The sequence below is a fragment of the Diachasma alloeum genome, unplaced genomic scaffold (assembly GCF_001412515.2).
Source record: "Diachasma alloeum isolate Michigan unplaced genomic scaffold, Dall2.0 Dall_scaffold_00386, whole genome shotgun sequence".
Taxonomy (NCBI): domain Eukaryota; kingdom Metazoa; phylum Arthropoda; class Insecta; order Hymenoptera; family Braconidae; genus Diachasma; species Diachasma alloeum.
This window is the reverse complement of record NW_021680525.1, coordinates 216,765-229,062: the sequence shown is the minus strand read 5'-3', so window position 1 is coordinate 229,062 and position 12,298 is coordinate 216,765. Positions and strand designations below refer to the sequence as shown.

Genomic DNA, 12,298 nt, shown 5'->3' with positions numbered 1-12,298 from the left:
GACCTGGAGTTTATCAAGGAGAATTTATGCTACCTAGAATAATTAAGTTTAATGAAAATTTAATCATTTATGCGTCTCGCTCAGGCGATTGATGCTCAATGCTACCTCTTGCTGGCTACCTTTCGCGTAATTCCGTGATGCTACCTATTTTTTGTGATTTTTTCCAACTCACTAGGGTTTATGATAAACATGTGCTATCTAAAATACGTTTTGGCTACCTTTCACGCGCTTTATAATAATTTTACCGTTCGAGTTTGTGGAATTCCAGTTGGGCATGGGGACGCTATCTTTCTGTTACCTTCAATTTTTCATGGTTGAAATCCACAATACTAAAATTATTTAGGCTCTCTTGCGTTAATGAATAAGCTACCTATTATTTTATAAATCGGTTGACACCAGAAGCTACCTATTTTGACGGAGAGAACTCCATTTCCGGTTTAGAAACGCTCCCTTCCGGTAAATCAGCCACGTGGCTAATTCAAGCTGTCTAGCTCATTCTGCTATCTTTTCGGTGGATAATATCCCCGATTTTAATACATTACAAATGGCGAACTATCCGAGGATTATCATAAAAGCTCGCTAGAATCGAAAATCCGAATAATTATCGTTCGAGAATTTAAAAATGCTTCGATTTTCCCCAGCTCTCTCGATTTCACGTAGCTACCTAGTTCGTTTTCTCTTGCACTCATGCTACCTCCACGCGTCCTCTCTCTTGGATTCGTGTTCACCTCGTGGACAAGACTTTTGCTTCTGCCCATCAGCTTTGGGTTGGGATCGCTTTCCTTTTCATATTAAAAATTACAATCTGCATGTTTTCGAGTCTTTTGGATTTTTATGAATTAGTTTAGAGTATTTAACATTATTTTGAGTCACATTGACGTAATTGTGTATTTGCAAGAATTTACGATTTTGTATTAATTTTGGTAATAGCGGAACACGTCAGTACAATTATTTTTTATTATTGAATGTCGACTTATACCTATCCCGTTTAGAATTTAAGACATTGGTTTGTCGGTTTCTCGATCGATGATTGGCGTTGTTAGTTGATGTTCTCATCCACGAATCTACCCCTCTCTCCACGACCCGCACACTGAGCAACCGAGTAAATCTCGTACCTTCGTAATCCACATTTCTGCGTATGGTTTTCGTTATGTTTCTTGTTGTTATTGGATTTTTGGGGACAATCAGTATTTAGTTTTAAGAAAATACGGTTCCGTTTGCGGTTCGTTGATTCCGCGTTGTTAAAAATCGGCTGGCGCCCTAAATCTTCGAAGTAAGGATTGGATGAGCTGCTGATTGTTCCTGGAGTCCAGTTTTAGCGTTATGGTTTTTGGCGTTTCAGATTTGTCGGATTGCGAGAACGAAGGTAATGATTTGGCCGTGTTTGGATAATCGAGCATTTTTTGGGTTAGGGTTTTATTGTGTATTTGTTGAGGCCAAAGAAAAATCATTACAGGTGTGACATCACAATCTAAGCAACACCCCCTCCCCCCTCCGGCACAGTCGTCACGAAATGCAGACCCACTCTGCATCGCGTGACATAATATTTGAACACTTCCATAAGATGAAATATCTGCAGTAGACAAGAAATTTTCTCATTCCCATCAAAGCTAGAATATTTGTTATAACGACGATGGGAAATTTTCTTGAATAAAACTTCCTTTTTTTATTCAAAAATTCATTCTTCTATATATGTGATCTGTGAGACGGTGTTCTCATTGACGAGGAAAAAATATCATTTTCCCAAAACAAAATTATTCCCCTAGAGATTATTTAGCTTTGTCAATAACGAAATTCTCGGGTCGAAAATTCGACTTTTCTCTTGAAATTATAATTTACTCCATGGAAATTATAATTGTTTACTGGAAAAAAAATATATACAAAACTCAAAAACATTTAGTTGAAATAACCGAAGCCTCGTGTAATTCTAAACAAAATAATTATTGCGACGGAAATTGTCATGATTTCGTGGAAAGTTTCTTTATTGTCTACAACTAAATTGATTCAACATGACAAAACATCTCTTCGGCGGAATATATACTTTTTCGCTAAAACTTATTTTGTCTCTTAGTGCAGGGTGTAAAAGAGTTTAAAAATACCGTGTTTTTTCAGCGAGTAACTTCACTTTAACTCATTGACCAATCAGGATTGACGAGTAGTGGTTAGACAATTCCAATACATGTAGATATTCGCGATGTTAAGTGGACGTGAGGTGGCGCTGATGCTACGACATAAAACGTTCCGAATGAAATCAACAAAAGCGATGTTAGGAGAAGCTTCGCATTGATACACACAATTGAGGCTGTCTCTGATTCGATTAATTATGCTCTTCAATAATAAATGGATTTTTACTCCATTAATCCCCTTATGACCTGAAAGTGTGACTGAAAATTTTCAATTGGAAAATTTTGTGTCAGTCATCTTGTAAGCTTCAGCGCCGCCACTCGTCAATTTAACATCGCGAATAAAACCAATTCACAAAACGTTGATCTTTTATTGATAAGATTTTTTTCGTGCGTAATAACATGCTTGAATTCGAGAAAAGGGAAATGAATTCGTCATGTAGTTGGAAGAACATTTCTTTTATATTCTTCTCCATAGTTTTTGAATATTGGTTTTCTACATTTACAATAATTCGAACTTTATCAAGGATAATAGTTCGGCGCGTACTTGACTTTCGGTTTATCTACTGGCCTGAACTTCTTCGGTATGTATCTTAATCGATGTTCATCAATTCTCCGCAGAAATGGATTAACGCCATAGTCCCAGGGGGTGCGACGTTTATCAAGTGGTCTGGTTTTAAACAGGTGTTTGTAGATCCACTGCCAGTGATACAGCTCAGGTTGCAATCTATCAAAGAAGGAAATGAGATGTTGATTTGAGTGCATGAAATTTATCGTTTAGTGAAAATTTTCGAAGGGCTGACGTCTATATGATACTTTGTTTAATCCCAAAGGAAGAGATGTATCTTCATGGAGAACGTCGTGGTCAAGTAAAATAAGAACTACATGAAGAATTTCTTTTCAAAAAATGCAATCATCCCCTCAATTTGAAGATATTTCCGACAACAGAAATCTACAAGTAGAATCTACTGATGAAACTGAGGAAACATTCCATTTTTTAGATATTTGAGTGACTAATGAAATTTGAACAAGAATTGCAATTCCAGTTTTGAGGCTTTCACGGCCATGATTATTGATGATGTGATTTACCGCATTCAAAAATCACTTCATTCAAAACCTAAAATGATTCATATTAATCGGATTACACCCAAAAAAAAGTCGGACTGAATCAGACCGAAAAATCGGTCTGAATCAAGTCGGATTGAATCATGCCGGGAATCGACTTGTTTCATGTCGAATTGACGACATGAATCAAGTCAAACTCGGCCAGATGCAAACCAGAATATCGGTCTGATTCAAGTCGATTTTTCAACGTGATTCAGACCGAATTTTCGGTTTGATTGAAGCCGATTTTTCGTTTTGATGCAAACCGATTTGTCTCTAAATTCTCGATGTACATTGTCCATGAGGTCCCCTTGGGAAGCCTACTACACAGGGGGGGGGTACATCAAGAATTCAGTACATCCCCCCCCTTTCCCGTAGTCAACATAGCTTGGGGGGCCGATTTTTTTTATTGAATTTGATGTGAATTTTTCATATCTCCAAAACTAAGGAAGATGGCGAATTTTTACTGAAAAATTTGGGTGCGAAGGGGTGGTGGTGGGGAGGGTTGTATTGAATTCTCGATGTATAGTCTGAATATGTATTTAATCTGAAAATTTTCTAAAATTAAGAAAAATTCACACAAAGAAAAAAAGTGGATTAGCTTTGGAAACTAATTTCAAGATTTTAGAAACCCCTATTTTTACACTTTGTCCTTGGTGGGATCATAAAAATTAACCAATTTGGGGATTGTTTTCAAGAACTAATATTTTCTAAAACCAATGCTGAATTTTTCTGAATTTTAGAAAATTTTCAGATTGAACTAAAAAATTGCGGCTGAGGTATTTAAAAGGCGTAAGTGCCCCATACATAGGAAGGTGTGTCCAAATATCGGGAATTTCAGATTTCCCGTAGTCTGTTAGATATTTTTGAAAAACTCACCGACTCAATTTATTAGGTTGTAAATTCTCAATACACCCCCCCTCTCCCCACCGCAAAAATTTTCGTCAAAATTCGCTATCTCCCATAGTTTCGAAGATATTTTTGAAAAACCCCAACGATAACTCACCCTTTCATAAAACACCCCTGCACAACCTGATGATTTTTTTGGTATTTTACATTTACTCATCCGTAATAGGTTTGAATAAAGCGATAGAAATGTGATGGGTTTCTATCTTGTTGTATAATTAAAGTAGATATGAATTATTGAATCAACATTCCAATGCACCGAAAAAAGAAAGAAACAAACTAATTGTGTTCCATGAAAAAAAAAACGTTCATGAGTTTGAATTAATTATTAATTGATTGAAAATTAGAATGGTATGCGTCTGTTGCTGTTGATTGATCGATTCAATAGTCCATATGTAATTGTCAAATTTTTGAGTTTTGCGAGTTTTTGACAAAAAATTTGCGTTTCAGCATGAGTCCATTTTTTTCAGATTTTCAATAAGTATTTCCGACGAAAATTTTTCGTTCTTCCGATTGAACATGGTGCCAATTAGCTCAAATCATCGGAACTGCTTTAAAATCGCTAAAAAACTAGAAAATTGTACGGTGTACCCCCTCCCTTCCCCAACCTCGACTGGACACTTTTTCATTTCTTTACCCAAAGTGACTATTTTTACGAAATATATTAGAAAATTGGACTGAGACTCAGATTCATTCTATCCAAAAGGTTTTTTTTCAAATTTCTTTTTTTTCAATTTTTCCCAAATTTTCATTTTTTTTGTTTTTATTTCAATATTGATTATTGATCAACCATTTATGGACCACAATGATTAAGAAAAATTATGAAATTAAGGAAAAAAGCTATTTTAAGCGCAAAACACGATGTTTTTCGGCAAATTACGCACAAGAAAAACGTAAAATCGTTCGTTACGTTCAGATGGTGATTTATGATTTATTAAACGTAAATTACGATTTCATAAACGTAGTCTATCTTTTGATAAACATAAAAAACACTTTGTTTAAGCGTAATTAACGTTTAGGTTTTTCTGTGTGTACACTGTTAGAAAAAAAATGAAATTTCATCGACAATTGACTAGGAATTTTTAGAGCAGTGACACTGAATGCGATTTGGGAGAAAAAATCATGCAATTCCAGGTTTCACTGAAAATTCAGTAAAATCCCAGAATTTTAAGCAGCACAAATACGAGAATTCCTTAATTTATTTGAATTTCCAATCTAATACGAATATTCAGTGCCAAACTATATTATGAGGCTGAAACTGGCGTACGATTCTGGCGAACGATATGCACAACTTTTGGAGCGGACTGTACCGCCAACGCTCCAAGGGGACCGCGGGCAGGGGTCGGTTTTTTACCCCTAATTTTCTTTAACAATTCGAGAAAGCTATAAAATATACCTGTCGAACCCTCACCCCTCCGTATAGATGCATTTTTTTATTTAAAAATACAATTGGTGGATCTGTATTAAAAATTTCCAAAATTGGGATTTGCGAGGGGGTGGGAGGTGGAGACATGTGAACGGAGGGTTGAAAAATTTAACCAACAAGGGGAGGGGGTTCTAGAGTGTACCCAAGCCACCCCCATCCCTCCGTTTTCATGCGTTGATTATATAAAAAAATGAAATTGTTGGTGCAGAAGTAAAAATCGCAAAAAATAAGGTTCACGAGGGGGTGGGAAGGGAAAGCATGAGAACGAAGGGTTGAAAAATTTACCCGACGGGGGGGGGGGGGGTTCTAGAATGGATCCAAACCACCCCCACCCCCACGTTTTTATGCGTTGATTGAATAAAAAAATAAAATTGTTGAATAAATCATAAAAATCGGGGAAAAATAAAGTTCACGAGAGGATGGTAGGGGGAGGCATGAGAACGGAGGGTTGAAAAATTCACCCAACAAGAGGAGGGGGTTCTAGAGTGTATCCAACCCACCCCCACCCCTGCGTTTGCATGCGTTGATGAAATAAAAAATGAAATTGTTGAATAAAAAAATAAAAACCGGGGAAAAATAAAGTCCACCAGGGGGTGGGAGGGGGAGGCATGAGAACGGAGGGTTGAAAAATTTACCCAACAAGGGGAGGGGGTTCTAGAGTGTATCCAAGCCACCCGCACTCCTCCGTTTTCATGCGTTGATGAAATAAAAAATGAAATTGTTGGTGCAAATGTAAAAATCGAAAAAAATTAAAGTTCACGAGGGGGGCAGGGGGAGGCATAACAACGGAGGGTTGAAAAATTCACCCGACAAGGGGAAGGGGTTCTAGAATGGATCAAAAAAAATAAAATAATAAAAATCGTGAACAATAAATATCCAGATGAAGTGAGGGGGAGGCGTGATACCGGAGGGCTAAAAAAAATTTACCGATAAGAGGAGGGAGTTCGAAAGTTTATCTGAGCCATTTCAACCATTCCGTTTTCATGCGTCAATCTAATCAAAATTGGTACTCAATTTTGAGTGAGTTAAAAATCCCATCAACTTTAGTCAATGGATAATTGAAGGCCAACTGCAAACAAAAAAAAATGTTCGACATTCTCGAATCCTCTTTGCCATATGTAAAAAGGAGAACCGTTGAAATCTTCGGTCTTACACCAAGTTATTTTGTCTGGAGATGCAATATTTGTTCGTAAACATCCAGCATAATATACTTCGATTGTACAAGTTTTCGAGAACTTAGGAATTTCACTGTTACCTTTTCGCAGGTACATTCTGGAATCGGCCGAAGTTGACCTGTAAACGTCTTTATGACCAAAAATGTATGTGAGAATTCTGGGCAATAGAGAAAATTTCTTGGTTTTTTGGAAAAGTTCAAGTGACTGTTTTTCCTTCTCAACCGAAGAAGAATCTAGAAAATCATTCAGTTATTAAGAAATTACCCAGGTAGTTTTGAAACATGAATGAAAATTTATCAAAGATTCGAAATTATTGATTGATTTTTATTTATTATTCATTTTTAATATTGACTGAATTTTTCTCTCTGTATCATCTATTTGCATAATACATCCATAAATTTCGAGTGTGTAAAATTCAATAGATTAGACATTTCAATGAAAAAAAAAAGCTTTCTACATGTGAATGAGGTGATCGATCAACGCGCACGAGAGCGTGCGCCTCGTTCAATAGGGGTAACACTCGACTGGTTGAAACTAATACAGAATAGATTGAAGAGGATAGAAGAAGCATAAAATAACAAACTTTCATAGATTAATTGATATATTATTATGACAAACAAAATGCTCAATTGGGTTAGGACGCATCTATCAAATTTTTCAATAGTCCACAAAATTCCGAAGTCGAACCGTAAGGTATGTTTTGTGCTTTTTTTATATTTATACGCCTCTCCTCGTTACTCTTAATGAATTCATCGCAATACACCAATTCGTTAAAGGCACTCACTCTTTTTTTTTTCATTCTCCCTCAATGGGAATTCCATAATGAATCTGGCCAGTCCTCGTCGAGCGATATTGAGTTATAAATCATTGAAAATTACATTGGACTGACTTGCAATCATATATCCCCAAAGACATATGTGAACCGCATAATTATTATCATTCTCATCTGTAATCAGTTGCTGGCGGGGAATGTATAGAGTCTATTGTTCAGTTTGTCTTCTAGTCGTTTGCAAATCACCTAGTTTGAGTCTACTCATGAATTCAGATAGTCTTTCGATCAATCGAGGTGGGGGGTTATCATGCATCGAGTCAAAGTACACCAAAGTTTTCAGTTTGACAACAATCAAGAGGAGAGTCCAGTGGGCCCCATTGAAAATTGGGATTAGCCACAAGTCGTAGGTCTGGGGCTGCTCGCGGCGAATCCAACCGGAAAATCCTAGGTTTCGATTGCAACTTAATAATTTGGTACAGAAGAATGAGTCAAATGGTAGCACACGTAACCCATTTTGTTCACCTATTTACTTCCAACATTAAAAGAAAATATTTACGATATCGTCATCTATTAATTTTGTTGCAATCGATTGTTTGAAGGACACTGTATAACCAGCAAATTTTTTCTCGATACGAGGAAAATTCACTGGGTACGTCACATTTTCATTCAAAAATCTTTGCGCTAGATCTCCCCTAAATTCCTCATATTGCATTCTTTCCCCACTATCTTGTTTGTCATTATTGTGAAAAATAGATTCATCAATGTGGTGTCGCGTTTCCAGAAATTTACAATTTTCAAAATTTGCAATGCCTGCAGCAGAAAGGATCCCCTCGTTTGCATTCCTATTCGCTCGATCTCGGTCAGTGGTTTTCGTGTCAGATATAATCATTATTTCATCTGCTTTTTGTATTGTACATTTCTTTGGGGGAATACTATCGACACTCTCACTATTCAGGTGTTTCCTCGTAGTAAAAAACGAAGGTTCACGTCTCCTCCTCTTCTTCTTCCCACTCCATCCTTCCACAGCCATTTCCTCAGACATTCTGCTGTTTTCCTCGTCAAATTTCCTCTTTTTTTCTGATACACTGTCTGTTTTCCTTCTTCCCATCTTTTCATGCTGCTCAGGACTCTCTTCAGCTTGTTCCTGTTTTTTGGCCTGATTTCTCTTCTGACGTTCGGTTTGAAGTGGATATAATCTCTGTTGCAACCAACCATCAATGTTCGCTTCCATCTGACGAACAAATCTTGACACAGGAATATGCTTTTTATGAAGATAGTAATAATTCTTCACAATTTTAAAATGATTTTCCACCATAGCATTGCTGTCTCTCAAAATTTGAAATGTCTTAATCACCCCTGCACTCCATAGTGGGAAATATGGAATTATGTAATTCAAAATATATTTGAAGAATGTCGGAGAATAAAGACCATTTTTGTTACATTTTTCTCTTTTTTTTTGAACTGATGATAAAATTTTGGCTCGTCGTTTCATCTGTCCGTACATCCTAAAGAATATTTTATGAAACGGAGAATTTTTTCGACAATTTTCATCCTCTCTCAATTCACTTTCGAGATCATCCTTAAAAGATTCTTTTTTAGTTGACTCTTCATATTTCTCTTTTTTTCCGGCATTCGAAACAATTTCATCATTTTTCTTCGTTATTTCGAGCTATTTGTCGTAGTATTTACTAAATTGGGGATATTTATTTTTCAATCCAAAAATTGCCACGAGAGATTGGAAATTTTGTTCGGCTTCTATCATAGTTTTTGCATGAATCATACAAGTCATTATTCTGCCAGCTATGTCCATTTGTTTTTGACTCACACAATATTTTGCAGCTTTTTCAAGTATAGTTCTTATGGTGTGGGAGGAACAAATATGTATGAGACTGAGGGGTCGGACAGCCTTATTTGTGATTTTTCGGTACATTAAATTTAAATATCTCCCCAAGCTCATGTTATTAAAACTTTTAATTGCAGATGTAAACAATGCTAAACTAAAATCGGTCTCCAGTTTAAAAAAAATTACTTTTCGTTTACTTAGAAGTCCTACACAGTAATTGAAATAACTTAAACAGTAACTTATTGTGGGGACGGAATGACTGTTTGTGATAAACTGTAATATTGGTAAGGGGGAATTTACGTCGTGGCCTGACACTACCAACGCATAGTACAACGTCTTTTTATCACCTATATCTTCAATCACGATACCCGTCGCGTCCAAATATCCAAATACTTCTTTCCTGGGCTTCAATGAGAGTAAATATTTTATTTGTTTCTCGGAGAACTGGATCGATACAAAAGGGTCCTGGATAAATCCAGATATTTTTTTCCCCATCCATCTCGAGTCATGTCAATTACTTTCACTCTTTATTTTTTGAAGGACTTGTACAGTTGGTGCCCCATCTCGATTTCCACTTGCTTTAGCGATAGGATGGAGTTTTTTGAGATGTCTATCTCGTACGACGCATTCAGGAACGTCCTCACACTCCTCAGCGTAAATCTGACGGTATTTTTTACGGATAGGTCTACGATAAATTTCACGAGGATTGTGTTCAATGTTTTTCGTTTGAAAAACATTGACTATCGTGTCCTTGAACGGCTCCATAATTACATCATCCACGGTAAATTTGAATTTTCTATACCACGAATTCTTACACTTGAATGTTGCCCAGGAATGATAATCACTTCGTGTAGATTCACCAAATCATCGTTTTTGATCAGCTATCAAAGTGCATCCCTTATATTCATCGAGTTTCTTTAAGTGAAGAATGAACTCATCGACCCAGCCATTCTTCAACTTACCCTCTCTCCAATATTCTCTCCAAAAACTTGCAGGCAGGATGAAATTATGATTCTCGATAGAATATGCTTCCTCTTTGGCACTAAGATTTGATTCAGAGCGCTTATGTTGCGGTGAATGACAACTTTCTTTGGAAATTGTGTCTGTGAAATCATGAGAATTCATGTGCTGATTCAATTCTATCGAGTTCTGGGAGGATCCCGGAGGATGTCTCTCATCTCGTACTTCTATATTATTTTTCCCAATCACTGATTCTGTTTCGGAGCATATAGGAATATGTTTTGGAGCCGATAGATTAATATCGTCCAAGATATAAGGGTCAAGGTCATTAACTTGACTTAGTTCGTTGACAATATCAGAAAGATCATTGTCAGATGGTATTGGTGAGAACTTATCGAGCTGTTGTGCATCCAAGAATTCCTTGTCGGTTTCATGAGCTTCTGCATATTTTGGACGCTTAATATTGGGTCCTTCAATTCCAAAACTATCAAAATCTGTACTATTGGAATCTTTGACTCGAACAGAATTTGATGAAAGCATTTTTCGCCGTTTGAGAAAGGATGAATCTTTTAGTGGTGAAGGCGAAGAGGATACTGGATTATTCTTCTGATGTTTTAGAGAAATTACTTCCTCAAAGTTTGAAGAAAGTCCGTGAATTATATCATGTTCTATTGAATCAATGGATTTGCGTATAGGAGTCGATTGAAAAAAAATCGAAGACGATTCTCCAATTTCATTCGCGTCCACGACATCTTGCGATATACTTATTCCTTCATCATTGCTCTTCATTGACTCACGTGGAACTGACACATTATCGTCTGGTGCTGTAGCTCGATTGGTTTGGAGGTACCGTCTTCTGTATGCTTCTTGAGTACGTTTAGCATATTTTTTTAGCGATCTAGGGTCCTCAAACTGAGTGATTCCTGCCGCAACTTTAAGCCAGACACTGTCTTTAGAAGCTAAATCTCTATAATCAGTCGTTTGGAATGAATCAAAATTCTTGTAAATTTGTCGCAACACTCTTTCTACATCACTTATTTTTATATTCATTGAATGAGCCAGCAACTCAGTAACGTCAATGAGACTGAAGAATATAACGAAAAACATCACAATTCTAACGGGCGACATGATGCTGCTTTTACATACACTAATTTGTCAACATGAATCAATAATAAATACTTAAATAAAGACACGAACTGTTGAATCACTCCTGATGATTGATTAAAATACAAAGAAAGTAATAAAATCGATAAAGTTTGATCAACTATCAGCTATCAGTAACTATTCCCTACGTGTCAACCGAAAATACTTAAAACTACGTAGCGCAGTCGATTGCTTCAGCCTATTTTTTTAGTAGTTGATTATCATCTGTTACACTAACCAACGCCCGAATTCATGACCAGGACATGCTGTGACGCGTTCCACAGCTGCACTGATTGCAAAGCTGAGGAAAGAATATGTACTCAATAATGGTATTCTTTACTGAACACAGGAAAAAAATTGTAATTTTCAAAGACATGTCACAGATCTTCGGAGATCTATCACCAATTCTCAGCGCTAAAGAAAAGCGAAATGAATTAGTCCGATTTTCACGGATTTTATCAGAGCAAAAACATCATCCTCCACTTCCCTGAATCTTCTATATTTATCAACAACGTATTCCACTCGACCGACTGCCCTTCCCCCCCTGCCTCCGCCCTTGCCAAGAACCTAAAAAACTCTAAAATTCGTCCAAATCCAGAAAAAAAATAGAGAAACCATCTTTTTCCACCTTTAACTACCAATATGTAGTAACAACGCACACCATCCCACCTTCCCCCTCCCGCACTCCCCTATGAAACCACCAAAACTTACCAAAATCTAGGAGAAAAACTGGAAACCTAAAAACTCATCGAGAAAAAAATCCCATAAAAGCGAAAAAATTTCCATCCCCTCCCCTAAACCCCACGAATAAAAACAACAATCACCTCTGCCCCCCCCCCCCCCCCC

General features: G+C 36.9%; 1 protein-coding gene across 1 annotated transcript in view; it reads right to left on the bottom strand.

Moving 5' to 3' along the window:
- Positions 1-1,964: 1,964 nt before the first annotated feature.
- Positions 1,965-12,298, bottom strand: part of LOC107041877 (39S ribosomal protein S30, mitochondrial) — a 78,858-nt gene continuing 68,524 nt past the window's right edge. Inside the window, exon 4 of the mRNA XM_015262682.1 lies at positions 1,965-2,850. Coding sequence (XP_015118168.1) covers positions 2,646-2,850 — 205 coding nt within the window. The 3' untranslated portion in view covers positions 1,965-2,645. The remainder of the gene's footprint in view (positions 2,851-12,298) is intronic.